Source organism: Sphaerodactylus townsendi, linkage group LG02, assembly GCF_021028975.2.
Source record: "Sphaerodactylus townsendi isolate TG3544 linkage group LG02, MPM_Stown_v2.3, whole genome shotgun sequence".
In the NCBI taxonomy this organism is placed as follows: Eukaryota; Metazoa; Chordata; class Lepidosauria; order Squamata; family Sphaerodactylidae; genus Sphaerodactylus; species Sphaerodactylus townsendi.
Genome location: NC_059426.1, coordinates 33,421,499 through 33,435,158, shown reverse-complemented (window position 1 = coordinate 33,435,158; position 13,660 = coordinate 33,421,499). Strand labels below are relative to the sequence as shown.

At 39.0% G+C, this 13,660-nt stretch overlaps 1 protein-coding gene across 2 annotated transcripts in view; it reads left to right on the top strand.

The window, feature by feature from the left end:
- The window catches only part of SCN2A (sodium voltage-gated channel alpha subunit 2), a 135,515-nt gene extending 122,606 nt beyond the window's left edge, over window positions 1–12,909 (top strand). For both annotated transcript variants that reach the window (XM_048483311.1, XM_048483312.1), the window contains exons 23-28: window positions 643–924; window positions 2,094–2,147; window positions 5,701–5,838; window positions 7,304–7,408; window positions 7,999–8,269; window positions 9,345–12,909. In XM_048483311.1, coding sequence (XP_048339268.1) covers window positions 643–924; window positions 2,094–2,147; window positions 5,701–5,838; window positions 7,304–7,408; window positions 7,999–8,269; window positions 9,345–10,540 — 2,046 coding nt within the window. In that variant the 3' untranslated portion in view covers window positions 10,541–12,909. The remainder of the gene's footprint in view (window positions 1–642; window positions 925–2,093; window positions 2,148–5,700; window positions 5,839–7,303; window positions 7,409–7,998; window positions 8,270–9,344) is intronic.
- The last annotated feature ends 751 nt before the right edge of the window (window positions 12,910–13,660 follow it).

Genomic DNA, 13,660 nt, shown 5'->3' with positions numbered 1-13,660 from the left:
CTCCAAAATTCATTCTTCTATTCAATGATATATCAAGGGCAACATTCCATATATATGCAATATTCCACATTACACATACTGCCCCTACATTCTGAATTGCCATGCCTTTTGCCTCCTCAAGTAACAACTGTTCCTGGGGCCCTTCTAATCCACAGTTCATCTTGGCAGATGATAACATGTATCTGACACTCCTATATTTTGAGCTTTGTCAAAGCATTCATACTGAAAATGAGTGGTATTGCCACAGGACTCAGGGAAGGGGAAATGTAGGTCAGCTGTAGAAACACAGCAATTATGGAAGGAGTAAGCTATGACTGTTCATGTAACGAGAAGAGAAAGACAGGCATCCCCCAGGGATTGACAATGGCCATGCCTTGAAGACAGCTATCTGTACTATCTACTAATGTTTTCATTAGTTGTCCATTCATGTATTATTTTAAAATCATGCCACATGGCTATTATTAAGGTTGGGTAATTTAATTTTTAAAATGAGACAAAAAAAACCCCTCTATACCATGGATTACCGAATATCTATATTTGTAAGCCTTTAGAAGATTTATTTCTTGTGGATGATAAAATACCTTATTTGTTTTGTATTTGCATGAAGTTCACACTTTTGTTTTGTGTTCCTTCACTCTGTAGGTTGTGGTGAATGCTCTTTTGGGAGCTATCCCATCTATCATGAATGTACTTCTTGTGTGTCTTATATTCTGGCTCATCTTCAGCATTATGGGAGTTAATCTGTTTGCCGGCAAGTTCTACCATTGTGTTAATACTTCCACTGGCGAAATGTTTGACATCAGTCAAGTTGACAATCAGACTCAATGTGAGGAACTCATAGAAAGAAATGAAACAGCCCGATGGAAAAATGTGAAAGTCAACTTTGATAACGTGGGTCTTGGTTACCTTTCTTTGCTTCAAGTAGTAAGTAGTCATTCTGTTCATATCTTATAAAGTTATAACCCAGAATGGTTACCTTGGGCTTGCTTGCTTTCAACAGTACAATCTTTCAATAGAAAACTGTAAAGATGAAGAAGACACCTTCCCAAACTGAATTCAATTCAACAATGTATACATTTGCAGTATATTATGTATTAACTAAAATATTTATACTCTCCTTTTCCCATGTAGTTCAAAGCAGCTTACATAGCTGGGATATCTGTGAATTTCCTCCATGTACACTTGAACTCTTATCTAAAATGCATTCATTTGTACACATCAAACCAAGTCTCACCAATGAAGCCAAAATTAGTGCTTGAAAAATTAATCTTTCCTCATTTATGAATATATGTGAGAAAATAGTATTAAATGGTGTACATTTGATACAATATTTATGAAACCTACATTGTATCTTAAACAATTGGTTAAGTATTTTAAATTATACTCACTGGACTGCAAGTTTATATTAGAAGAAGAAGAAGAGTTTGGATTTATATCCCCGCTTTCTCTTCTGTAGGAGACTCAAAGGGGTTTACAATCTCCTTGCCCTTCCCCCCTCACAACAAACACCCTGTGAGGTAGGTGGGGCTAACAGGCTGAGAGAGCTCCGAGAAGCTGTGACTAGCCCAAGGTCACCCAGCTGGCGTGTGTGGGAGTGCACAGGCTAATCTGAATTCCCCAGATAAGCCTCCACAGCTCAGGTGGCAGAGCTGGGAATCAAACCCAGTTTCTCCAGATTAGATACACGAGCTCTTAACCTCCTATGCCACTGCTGCTCCTACAGCGTATTCTAGACAGCAGAATGCTTGATATAGAACAAATGTCTTTATGAGCAAGCACTTGTATACTAAATCAAACACGCTTCATTAAAATGCCCGCTTGGGAGGATTCTGCTTTTCTATTCTCATGTATCATGGATCTATTAGAAGCACTCAGGAGTTTGTAAATTCCATTATTCAGTGAACGCATTTTAAAATAACTGCTTAGCTATGTATTTTACTATCAAGGGGGGAAAGCATTTAACCTTATTAGGCTTCTCTTATCTGAGATCAAATAGCACAATTATGAGCTCTGCTAACCCAAAGAGTTTCTTTTTCTTAAAAAAGACCATAGTACTTATGAGACTGTATGTTAAGTATATCTTCTACTTGCAGGCCACTTTTAAAGGCTGGATGGATATCATGTACGCAGCTGTGGATTCACGAAATGTAAGTGTGCTATTTTGGCACGTTAATTTTTTTGCTCTCAAATTTCAAATAGCTATCATTTTCAGCTATCATTTCTGAAAACTCGTTTTTACATTTCTTTGGCGATTCCGCACATGAGTAAAATAGGTTCGACTCAGTTCCCTGAGAAGGGTACTAACCTAGGTCAAAGCCATTGTTGTTCCCCACTGCAACCAGCTTGATCCCAGCTCAGAGGGCGGGATCATCCTGTGCCTCTTTGCCGCTCCGTTCCGATTGGCTACTGTTCTACGGCCATGTTCCATCTATCCCCACACACGTTATTTAAAAAACTGCCACAGGAACGGAGGGACGAAGGTGGCGTTTTTTGATTGGCCGCTTACATTGGTATGCGGAAATTGTGCGCCATTTGTGCGACCAGCCATCGCTTCGAACGCAAGAAAGAAGAGGGGGAAAAATTAGGCGTGATTTTCGCTGCAGCGGTTCTCCAGCTGTACGCATGCCCGAAACACTCAGCTGTGATTGGCTGAATGGGGGACTCCTGGCACCAGAGATTCCACACTTTACTGGAATTGAGCTGAGTTCGAGTGTGGTTCCCTGAAAAAGTAGTAGTTCCCAACTGGAGTCGGAAATTTGACCATTACACGGGGCGAAGCTGGTACAAAACCACGTCGATCCCAGTGGTTGTGTGGAGCACTTAGGTCGAACGCAGCTCGAACTTAGGTCGATAATGCAAGTGAGGAATCGACCTTTTTCTGAGTGCATTGGACTGTCTAGCCTAGTACTATGTACACAGACTAAAAGCAGATCACATCCCATAATATCAACCTGGAAATACTGTGGGTTGAACCTGGAACCTTCTGCATACAAAGCAGATGCTCTACTTCTGAATCATTCACAGCCCTTCTGTACTTTACTGCCAAGTCATTTAGTTCCAATGCAAAATGTGAAACTGCTTGTTGGCTGAAGCATTACAGTCCATGAAGGGGGCTGCACCATGTATGATTTCTGCATGTTTGAATTAGCTCTTAATTTGCCCTATCTGAACCCTTTTCTCTGTTCTTACCTTATTAGATAGCTCACATGCATCTTAATTGGATGTTCTCTACTCTCACTAAATCTTCTGTGGTCTTTCACTATGCAAAAGTGTCAAAGACCTTCTAAGAATTATCAGGTTCCACTATGTCATTATTACGAAGCTGCTCTGAATAATAATTCCATTTGTATGCTTCCAAATAAGCTGCCAGGTTTTTTTTTAATTGATGCACTGAAGATTTTTTTTAAAAATTATTAGGCTGATCTAAGCTTTAAAACAACTGAAGTAGGTGGTTGGAAAAAGGGGATGGGCTGATCTTTTAATCTAAGAAAAATTGAGATCAGTTTTCCAGAAAGACCAGGGATTAGCTAAAAATATTGGGGGTGGATTAAACTTTGCTTTGTAGGCTAAGAAAAATAAAATAAAAAAAATAAACTGGGGCTTTGGAAAAGAATTCCATACTTCAATGTAAGGTTCCAGTTTCCTCCCGCCCCCCCTCAAATTAACAAGCTTTTAGTCTAGACAGTCAGAACCAGATATTTTTAAAGAATGCAACTGAGGCAAGCTTAGGTGAACAGAACAGAGCTTTATTAAATGCAGAAGAAGAAAATGCTAAAATTCAAGCACAGTAATAACGTTAACAAGCAGTTAGTGAGCAATTTCACATGACACCGAAGATCTCTGTATTCTACTAGCAATGTAACAAAACTTTGACATTGCAAATGAAATGGTGAAGTCCTTATCAGCAGAGTTTAAAGCGGAGTCACTCTGTTAAGATGAGAAGGTTTAGTAGTCTTTTTGCACTCACTGCAACCTCCTAGCACACTTGGAAAAGAATACTCTCCACTCAAGATGTTATTTCCATAGGAAGGCTTTTCTTTTGCAGTTGTAAGGCTACACAAATCTATACTATACAAGACTATTAAGCTATACAGAACTCTTCAGCAATAACAAAGTTCAACACACACAAAACTCAACTCAGTCTCTGTCTCTATCTGAACTTAGCATAGCATATACAAAACTTATACATCCAACTAGGATACTTTTCCCCACCCAGGCATCAGCCTCTCATTAGTCTAGAGTTACAGTTGAACTAATCATGTTAAAGGTTAACTGTTGCTACTTCTTGTCCCTAGACTGACTGTCTCCAGCCTCTGGGTTTTGCAAACTTCTGCTAACTTAAAATGACCCTTTAGTGAACCTTTCTCTCTGTTTTATATATCATGACAGTTCTTATCTTCAATTAAAACTTAACAAGTGTGTCACTAGGGTGACTAAAGTAACCCAAAAAAGCCTAGTTAGAAAGGGCAAGATTAAATGGTTTCTAATGTCCTTGTAAAATTTACAATATAGTAGTATGTAGGCAATTGTCTCAGTCACATTTGCATTGCAAGGATATATACATGACTTTATAGGCCACTGCAAGAATCTCCTGCTAAGCAGGACTTCAGAAAGCCCATCAAAATTTTGTAAAAGTAATAGCTGTTAAATAAGGCACCGTAGCAATTCCCATCATGACTTTAATGATCTACATGGATTTGGGAGGAAAGCTGTTTCATTGTGCAGCTCAGTGTCAATAATATGTTGATGAACCAAGATCTTTGCACTCCTGATACCTGAGTCCAGTGATTGGTCTGGAGCTAGGCCTAGCATAAGTAGGTTTTTTTTTTTAATTATCCTCATACTCCAGACAGGTTGTGCATCACCTGAAAGGAAAAAGGGTATTAGGCCTGTCAGTTGTAGGTATACTTTCAACCAGTAATTAATGATAGCCATCTCCACTTTTAGTAACTCAGCTTCCTGTTGGAACATCATTGGCCATGTAGAGTGCTTGAGGACCGGGTGTCACATTTCAAGATTTTGCAACATCTGTTTGTAAAAACTGTAAAAGTGGATCTTCTAATGAATACAACAAAATGGGTTCTTATCCAAGAAACTTGTTATGCTTTGAATACTGTGTTTTGCTGAATTCTGAGTGAGACCTTTTAGAAGTCCAAAATAAAGGCTGGGTATCTCTGCTTTTGTTTTGAACTACCATTTGTGAACTCTGATCAGGACCGCCACCCGTCAAAATAAAGACATTCAAGCAGTGTGCTTAAACAATCCATTTCCTTTTCATGGCAAATTAGTACTAGGAATCTGGAAATTTCAGTGTCATTTGGTTGAAAAACAGCCACTGTAGCCCCACCTCCCAAAGAAGTCCCCAATACGGAATAAGGGAACTCAAATAAATCCAGAATCCCAGAAAAAATGAACCCATTTCCCAAAATAGTATCAGGAGATCAGAATACTCCTGAATTCTGGAATTTATTCACTTCCTGAAATCTGAATCTGAAAAATACTTGTTATCTAGGTGAACATCCATATTAATAATAGTTGCTGGGTACCATTTGGGGACACTTCAGAGCTCTATGGTAGCTCTAAAGAATGGTTCAACTCAAGAATGGTTCAATTAATTAAACTGATATTAAATGAGTTCTGCTTTATATTATTCAGTGTTTTCCCCCAGTGCCTGGTTTAACATTTGTGTTTACTTTGTAGGTAGAGGAGCAACCTAAATATGAGGATAACCTATATATGTACCTTTACTTTGTCATCTTTATCATCTTTGGCTCCTTCTTTACATTGAACTTATTTATTGGTGTCATCATAGACAATTTTAATCAGCAAAAAAAGAAGATAAGTTGATTTTATCACTGTTTTAACACATTGTAAGGGGCTGTAATGATGATTATTCAGTTGCTGTTATGTTTTTCCTAAGAATTAAAACTGATGAATTCCTTTGCTGAAAATGATAAAAGGTAAAAGGCCTTAAACTAGAGTAACTCCGTTTAGGATTGAAAATCACATCCCACTGTTCTAGCACATACATGAGGAGCTAGTGTGCTTTGGTCCTGTCTCATAAATTTCCACAGAAAAGGGGGATTAATATGTACACTAGCCTGTTTAAGTAAGACAGGAAGCAGCCATAAGGAATTGACATTGTTCAAAGAATCTGAAACCTGTGTATCAACGACATTATTTACATCATTTGTCAATGTAATTATTTGGAAGAGGATTCCTCTCTATATATACATGGATTTCTTACGAATGAAATCTGATTGTATGAGTCAGAAACGGAACATTTCATTACGTACTCATAGATTGTATTTTCGGAGATATGGAGATTCTTGATATTGGATATATTGTTTCACTATAATTGCACTTTAGGTTTGGTCTATGTCTATATGGATGTTGTGTTAGTTTTGCACTAGTACATGCAGTGCAATTGAACCAAGGGTTAGGCCAGAAAATGCTGGTCACTGACTGCAGGGTGGAAAGCTAATTTATAGGTAAAATCGAGCCCTCCAGCCATGCTAAGAGATCTGATCTTCCCAGGACAAAGGTGGCTCTTGTCCTCCAAAAGGGGTACAAAAAGTGGGTACTTAGCTTAATAGTTTAAGCCTGGGGAGTGCCTGGAAATAATTTTGGGCTGGAACTGATGTCGTTACAGTTCCTGGATAATGCCAATGCAGATGAAGGTGGTTGTTGTACAGGTTAGTCAGGGAACTAGAAGATTGGATTAGTTAACTTGACCAATGAATGAAATGAAGTTTGGATAACATTGTTGTCTAGCTGCATACCCTTTGTCTCTAGAGGCAGATGTTCTGGGATCAAGATGGGAACTGATTTTCCCAGACTAGAGGCTTTGTCTCTTCCTAATTGCTTTAGGAAGGCAAGGCAGGTTATTTCTAAGTTAATTCTTCTAGGAGATCTTTGCCAAGACAGGTTTCTGTCTCAGTGGTAACACTGAGCCAATGCATGGATGTTCTGCATTGATGTCCATCTTGGCACTGCATTGGTAGGCCACCTCTAAGATTGGTAGGCTAGGTAGAGACAGTGTTGTCCTAAGAAAACAGGCCTCCCTCAACCACCATGGGTCTGTCTGGTAACATAAATTATATACATACACTTCTGAAAGCAAAGACAATATCCTGTTCCTCACTAAAAAGGCAGCCTGCCCTATCTATGCAGTGCTGATATCCAAGTTATAGGCCTTCTGGGAAATGGAAAAGACTACCCATTCTGTGAGAATAATTATGAATATATTTGCTTTAAAAAAAGAGGTAACTGGTTGTAATCAGTTTTTGTTTCATCACTTTACTTTGGAGGTCAAGATATCTTTATGACAGAAGAACAGAAGAAATACTACAATGCAATGAAAAAACTAGGGTCCAAGAAACCACAGAAACCTATTCCTAGGCCAGCAGTAAGCCCCATTAGTTTTACTATAAAAACTTTTTGCTGCGTTTTAAATTATGTCTTAGATTAGTTGCATTGCAAATAAATGGTGATTTTCATTTAGTCATAGTTGAACCAGCTGTTATATTGTAGGCAACTATTATCAGAAGGAATACTTAAAACACATTTTCTCAAACTATTTCTTTCAGAGAAATCATAAGCATTCCAATATTACTAATTTGGAACACTATGACCATAACAACCTGTTATCCTTCCAGCACTTCTTGGGTGATCGCTGTAAGGTCACATGGGAAATCCACTAATTCACTTATTTCTAGTACCATGTTAACACAGCTCCTAGAAGGGCTGATGGTGGCAGAGAAGGTAGTTATGTTGCTGACTCCTTTCATGTGGACTTTGTGGTATATATGCTAATGGAATGGTGTGAGAAAAGCCACCTAGCAACAGTTCCCAATGTTCTGAAGAATGAGCCTTTTAGTATATTGCACTTTGATTGCAATTAGTTTACTGTGGAATAAATTTTCTGAATAATTATATTTTAATAATCTGGGTAGATCATGAGGTAACTGAATAATGCATTCTTTCCTTCATCGACAGAATAAATTCCAAGGCATGGTTTTTGATTTTGTAACAAAGCAAGCTTTTGACATCAGCATCATGATCCTTATCTGCCTTAACATGGTCACCATGATGGTAGAAACAGATGACCAAACCGATGCAATGGAAAACATTTTATACCGAATTAATCTGATCTTCATAGTTCTTTTCACTGGAGAATGTGTCTTGAAACTGATCTCTCTTCGATATTATTATTTCACCATTGGCTGGAACATCTTTGATTTTGTGGTTGTCATTTTATCCATCGTAGGTAAGGACAAGTCAATTCAGTAAAAGATTAAATGAAAAAAATGAAACAATTAAAAACATTTTTACTTTAAAATTAATTTCTAATTAATTTCTAATATCCAGAAAACCCACCACAACCAATTTCTAGAAAGATTTATTATTATTATTGTTTATTATTAGTTGTCCATTGTATTTGCCATTGCATGGGGTGGGAGGGTGTGTGTGTGCATAAGCATATTACTCTCCTTCAGAGGTTTTTGAAATTCCTCATACTTATCCTTGTATCCTTGCTAAATTCTCATGGCTTAACTTGCTGTAAGTATATAGTACATTGACAGCCCCCTCCAAACCTGGAGATGGTGGGATGTGGCACCTCCAAAAGGGCTTTTTGGCTGCACAGGGAGCAGGGAGAAGCCCTAGATCTCCCCATTGCCAAAGAGCCCCATAGGGCTGAATGGTCATATGCTGCCAAAAGGCAGGTGTAAGTCCAAGAACTGGTGACCTGCGCAACCAGCCCTAAAGGGGGAGTCAACTAACATTGCTGGCATCCAAATAATGTAAATCATGAGGTAACTGAATAATGCATTCTTTCCTTCATCTAAGTAGGTGGCCAGCAGAACCCTGCCACAGCCCAAACTTTCAGGTTTTGCAGCACTGGGGCTGTGGGATGTGTGGTTGCATCTGCCCCCCTCCACCAAGATAAGTGTCCTCGGGAGGGCAAAAGTGCCAGCACAAGGCCGCACAACTCCCTAGAACCGTGGTGGCGAACCTTTGGCGCTCCAGATGTTATGGACTACAATTCCCATCAGCCCCTGCCAGCATGGCCAATTGGCAATGCTGGCAGGGACTGATGGGAATTGTAGTCCATAACATCTGGAGTGCCAAAGGTTCACCACCACTGCCCTAGACCCCTTTCAACCCCCCCCCCCCCGTTCAGATGGGGCTGTCCATGAAACCTTGGAATCTAATTTTCTGTTGCATATACAAATAGTGTATATTTTAAAGGGTTAAGTCTTGACTCCGAGGTCTACAACTTTTGACATCCAAAAGATGCAATTAGAATGTTTCCTAATCTATTTTTACAAATTCATTTTTAGGTATGTTTCTAGCAGAGATTATTGAGAAATACTTTGTGTCTCCTACCTTGTTCCGAGTTATCCGACTTGCCAGGATAGGTCGAATCCTACGGCTTATCAAGGGTGCTAAAGGGATCCGCACTCTGCTTTTCGCCTTGATGATGTCTCTGCCTGCCTTATTTAACATTGGTCTCCTGCTTTTCCTCGTCATGTTCATCTATGCTATATTTGGAATGTCCAACTTCGCCTATGTCAAGAGAGAAGTTGGGATTGATGACATGTTCAACTTTGAAACCTTTGGTAACAGCATGATCTGCCTTTTTCAAATTACCACCTCTGCTGGCTGGGATGGCTTACTGGCACCCATTCTTAACAGTGGGGAGCCAGATTGTGACCCTAACAAGGATCATCCAGGAAGCTCAGTCAAAGGAGACTGCGGCAATCCTTCTGTTGGGATTTTCTTCTTTGTCAGCTACATTATCATATCGTTTCTAGTCGTAGTAAATATGTATATTGCTGTAATTCTGGAGAACTTCAGTGTCGCAACAGAAGAAAGCGCTGAACCTTTGAGTGAAGATGACTTTGAAATGTTCTATGAAGTCTGGGAAAAGTTTGATCCAGATGCAACCCAATTCATAGAGTTTAGTAAACTCTCCAATTTTGCTGCTTCGCTGGATCCACCTCTTTTAATAGCAAAACCAAACAAAGTTCAGCTTATTGCAATGGACCTGCCTATGGTAAGTGGTGACAGAATTCACTGCCTTGACATTTTGTTTGCTTTCACAAAACGCGTTTTGGGCGAAAGCGATGAAATGGACGCCCTTCGGGTTCAAATGGAAGATCGGTTTATGGCAGCCAATCCTTCAAAAGCCTCCTATGAACCAATCACAACTACAATGAAGCGAAAGCAAGAGGAAGTATCTGCTGTCATAATTCAGCGAGCCTTCCGGGCCTACCTCTTAAAACAAAAAATTAAAAAAATTTCCTGCCTTTTAAATAAAGATCGAATTAAAGCTGGAGATGACACACTTATCAAGGAAGATCTGATCATTGGTAAACTCAATGACAATTCTACTCCTGAAAAAAATGATATGACTCCCTCCACCACCTCTCCCCCTTCCTATGACAGTGTTACAAAACCAGACAAAGATAAATATGAAAAAGACAAATCAGAAAAAGAAGATAAAGGTAAAGATATCAGGGACAGTAAAAAATGAGCAAAGCAAATGGTTCCATTTGTGACAAATTGTTTACAGCCTGAGAAAGTAAAGTATTGTTTCAAAAGGACTCCCTGTAGGAGGTTTATGCCAAACTGACTGTTTTTACACGCAGACACACCCATATATAAATATATCTATAAATATATATATACAAATGTTAGATATATACTTAAGGTCAGTGCCTATTAACAAGACAGTGACCTCCTTGTCATCCAAATGCTACTCTGTAAAACAGGGTGGCAACCTTGAGAGGAGGTGACTGTTTTTATTACCAGCTGACACTGCTGAAGAGGAAAGAAGAATGGCTACCCAGACTGTAGGGACCAGTCAGAGAGGTGCAAACCTAGGATTGCCGTGTGTTTAACATGAAAACACTTGAGTACAATAATTGTATCCACTGTTTGCATTCCAACTGCCACATTTTTGCCATATTTTTACAAAAAAAATCCGTGTTGGTGAGGTTGTCATTTTTTTAATTCACAGGTTGTTTACTATTATATGTGACTATTTTTGTAAATGGGTTTTATGTTCCTGGGTGGGGGGGGGGGAGCATATGAGGAGCAACTCTCCTCCTGTCTGAATCTCTTGTAATGTACAGACAGAGGCGATTTGCATGAAGGCATGCCACACTTATAGACCATGCATGGAAAACGGTAAGACTTTGCACAAGAGTTTTAAATACTTCCATGTTTCAGGGTGGCTCCAGATTATGAGGTGCTTAAAAAACAGTATACATCTTTTGTGTCTCATCCTGACAATTCTTACTGTGCCTGTAAGTCTCATAAAATCAACAGTTATTCAATAGAGGGTTACTATTGATACAAATCAAAGTTGGACTTGTGGTGGGGAGGAGGTGCAGAATTTTGGGGAGGAAATGGGTTTGCTTAAATTGATCTGGAAAGTGTGTACCTAACTAAAAGGAAGGGGTGGGTAGGTTGCGGGGAAAAACCCAACATTCATATGTTTGGTTGTGGTGGGTTATCCGGGCTATGTGGCCATGGTGTGACCAGACAGCCTGGAAAACCCACCGCAACCAGTTGTATCCGGCCGTGAAAGCCTTCGCCAATACATTCATATGTTTGTTTTTTACTTTCTTTCCGCAATATTGTTTAGCCATCTTCTGCTCCCGCAAGGTTGACATTCTTTGTGTCAATGAGATAATGCTGTCTATGTAAATAGTTATTTTAATCCTGTGGTGCATGTTTGAGCAAAGAAATAATGACCTGTGCACAATATTTGTTGCATCAAATATGTACCACAATCAGTTTAGTTTCGCAAGCCTTGAACAGAAAAAAAAAAATTATGATGTATTCTGTACCATTATAAGTAGTTTGGAGGCTATCACTGATGCATGTTGTTTATTCTTGCCTTCGCTGCTGTATTTTACTGGATTTGTTCAGAAATCTAATATGGGAAGCCATATGTCAGTGGTAAAAGTGAAACAAATTGTTCAGCCAGACATCATTCCTCATTTCATTGAGCAATAGTATGCAGCTTTCGGATTAAAAACAAAAACAAAAAAAGCTTCTTGCTTTGCTCTTAGTTATTTTATTCTCTTAACTTTCAAGTGAGTACTGTACAGTTGTGTAGCCAGACTGTACACATTCATGTTGCAAACTGCTTAATCTGTTCAAAAATACACGGTTTTTCTGAGGGAAAACCAATTATAAATAGTGTACAAAATACCATTTGATTTTATTTTTCAGCATTTTGTACATAAACGACAAAACAGAACTGACTTTCAGGTTGACGTCACAGGTGGTTCTTGCGTTCTGTTCATAGCACTTTTTAACTGAAGAACTTCACAAAGTAGTTGAAAAACAAAAGGAGAGAATGGGAGGTAATGTTAGGTTTCTGTTCTTTTTTTAAAATTAGTCCTGTATTTTTGCACACATCTTTAATGTGAATTTTCAGACTGAGTCCAAAATGCACTTGCTTCCAAATAGCTATAACTTGTAATTGAAATGTGGTGGGAAAGATTTGTTTGAATTCCTAGCACTGCCTGCATCAGCAGTTATCGATTTAGTCTAATTATTCATAAAATCCTTGGTCTTTTCCAGTGTTTGTTTACATAGACTAATCTTATTCTTGTTGATTCATGCTGCACTATAAGTCTTCTAAGTATTATATGCGGTTCCACAATTATACTTTTCCCCCACAAGTACCTAGATATATCTGATCACATCAGGACTTGAAAAAAAAATTAATTCACAAACAAAAAGTAAATGTCAATTCCTCCTTTTACTGAAACTGTTGACTTTGTGTGTTGGTGAACTGCATGCATGCAGGAAAATGCTATTACCATAAAGAACGGTAAGCCACATTACAATTGAGCCAAAAGAATAAAGACTTTGTTTTTTATTATATTTAATGGTTCTGTCTTTGTGTTGTACAGTAAAGCTTTCCGACTCTAAAGATAGAGCATGTGAGATTTAAATAGTGCTTCAACGAGGTTTTTTAGTGAAACAGGTGTTGTGGCACAAGTGAACAGTAGAGTTTCCAGTTGTGGATTGGGAAACACTTAGAGATTTTGCGGGTGGAATCTGAGGAGGGCAGGGTTGGAAGGGGGGGGGGGGACTTCCAAGAAAAGCACTCAAAAGCACTCAGAAGCACTCAAGAAGAACACTGCAGTAGTCTTCTAGGCCTTCTGAGTGACCAAGTCTTATCCTGTGACTTAAAAATAGTTCATTTAAAGAGAAGGGCTTGGCTGAGAACTATGCAGTTTAACGTCACTGGGTGGCCTACATGTCTGCCTTTTCATAGGAAGTTACAGGATAGTGAAAGCTGTTGTGTGCTTGGTGAATCTGCATATTTTGGTTCCTTACTTGATTGAACCCATGGTCTCAGGAATTGATGTATAGAGCGCTCTGCACCCACAACAAACAATTGCATCCAGGTGTAATATTGTGTAATAATAAGTGTAATATTACAGTGGCTTGGATCCAACAGAATGTTTCCATAGGAAGAAGGATTTCTGCCTGTGGAACATGACTTCCTCAACTCTCTCCTTCTACTGCAGCCCAAAATGTACCCAAATTGCTACTCCTGCCCCATCCCTCCAAGCAGCATTTCAGGGTGCAGTTGGAAAGGGGAGGAAAGAAAGGCACCCTCCACTCC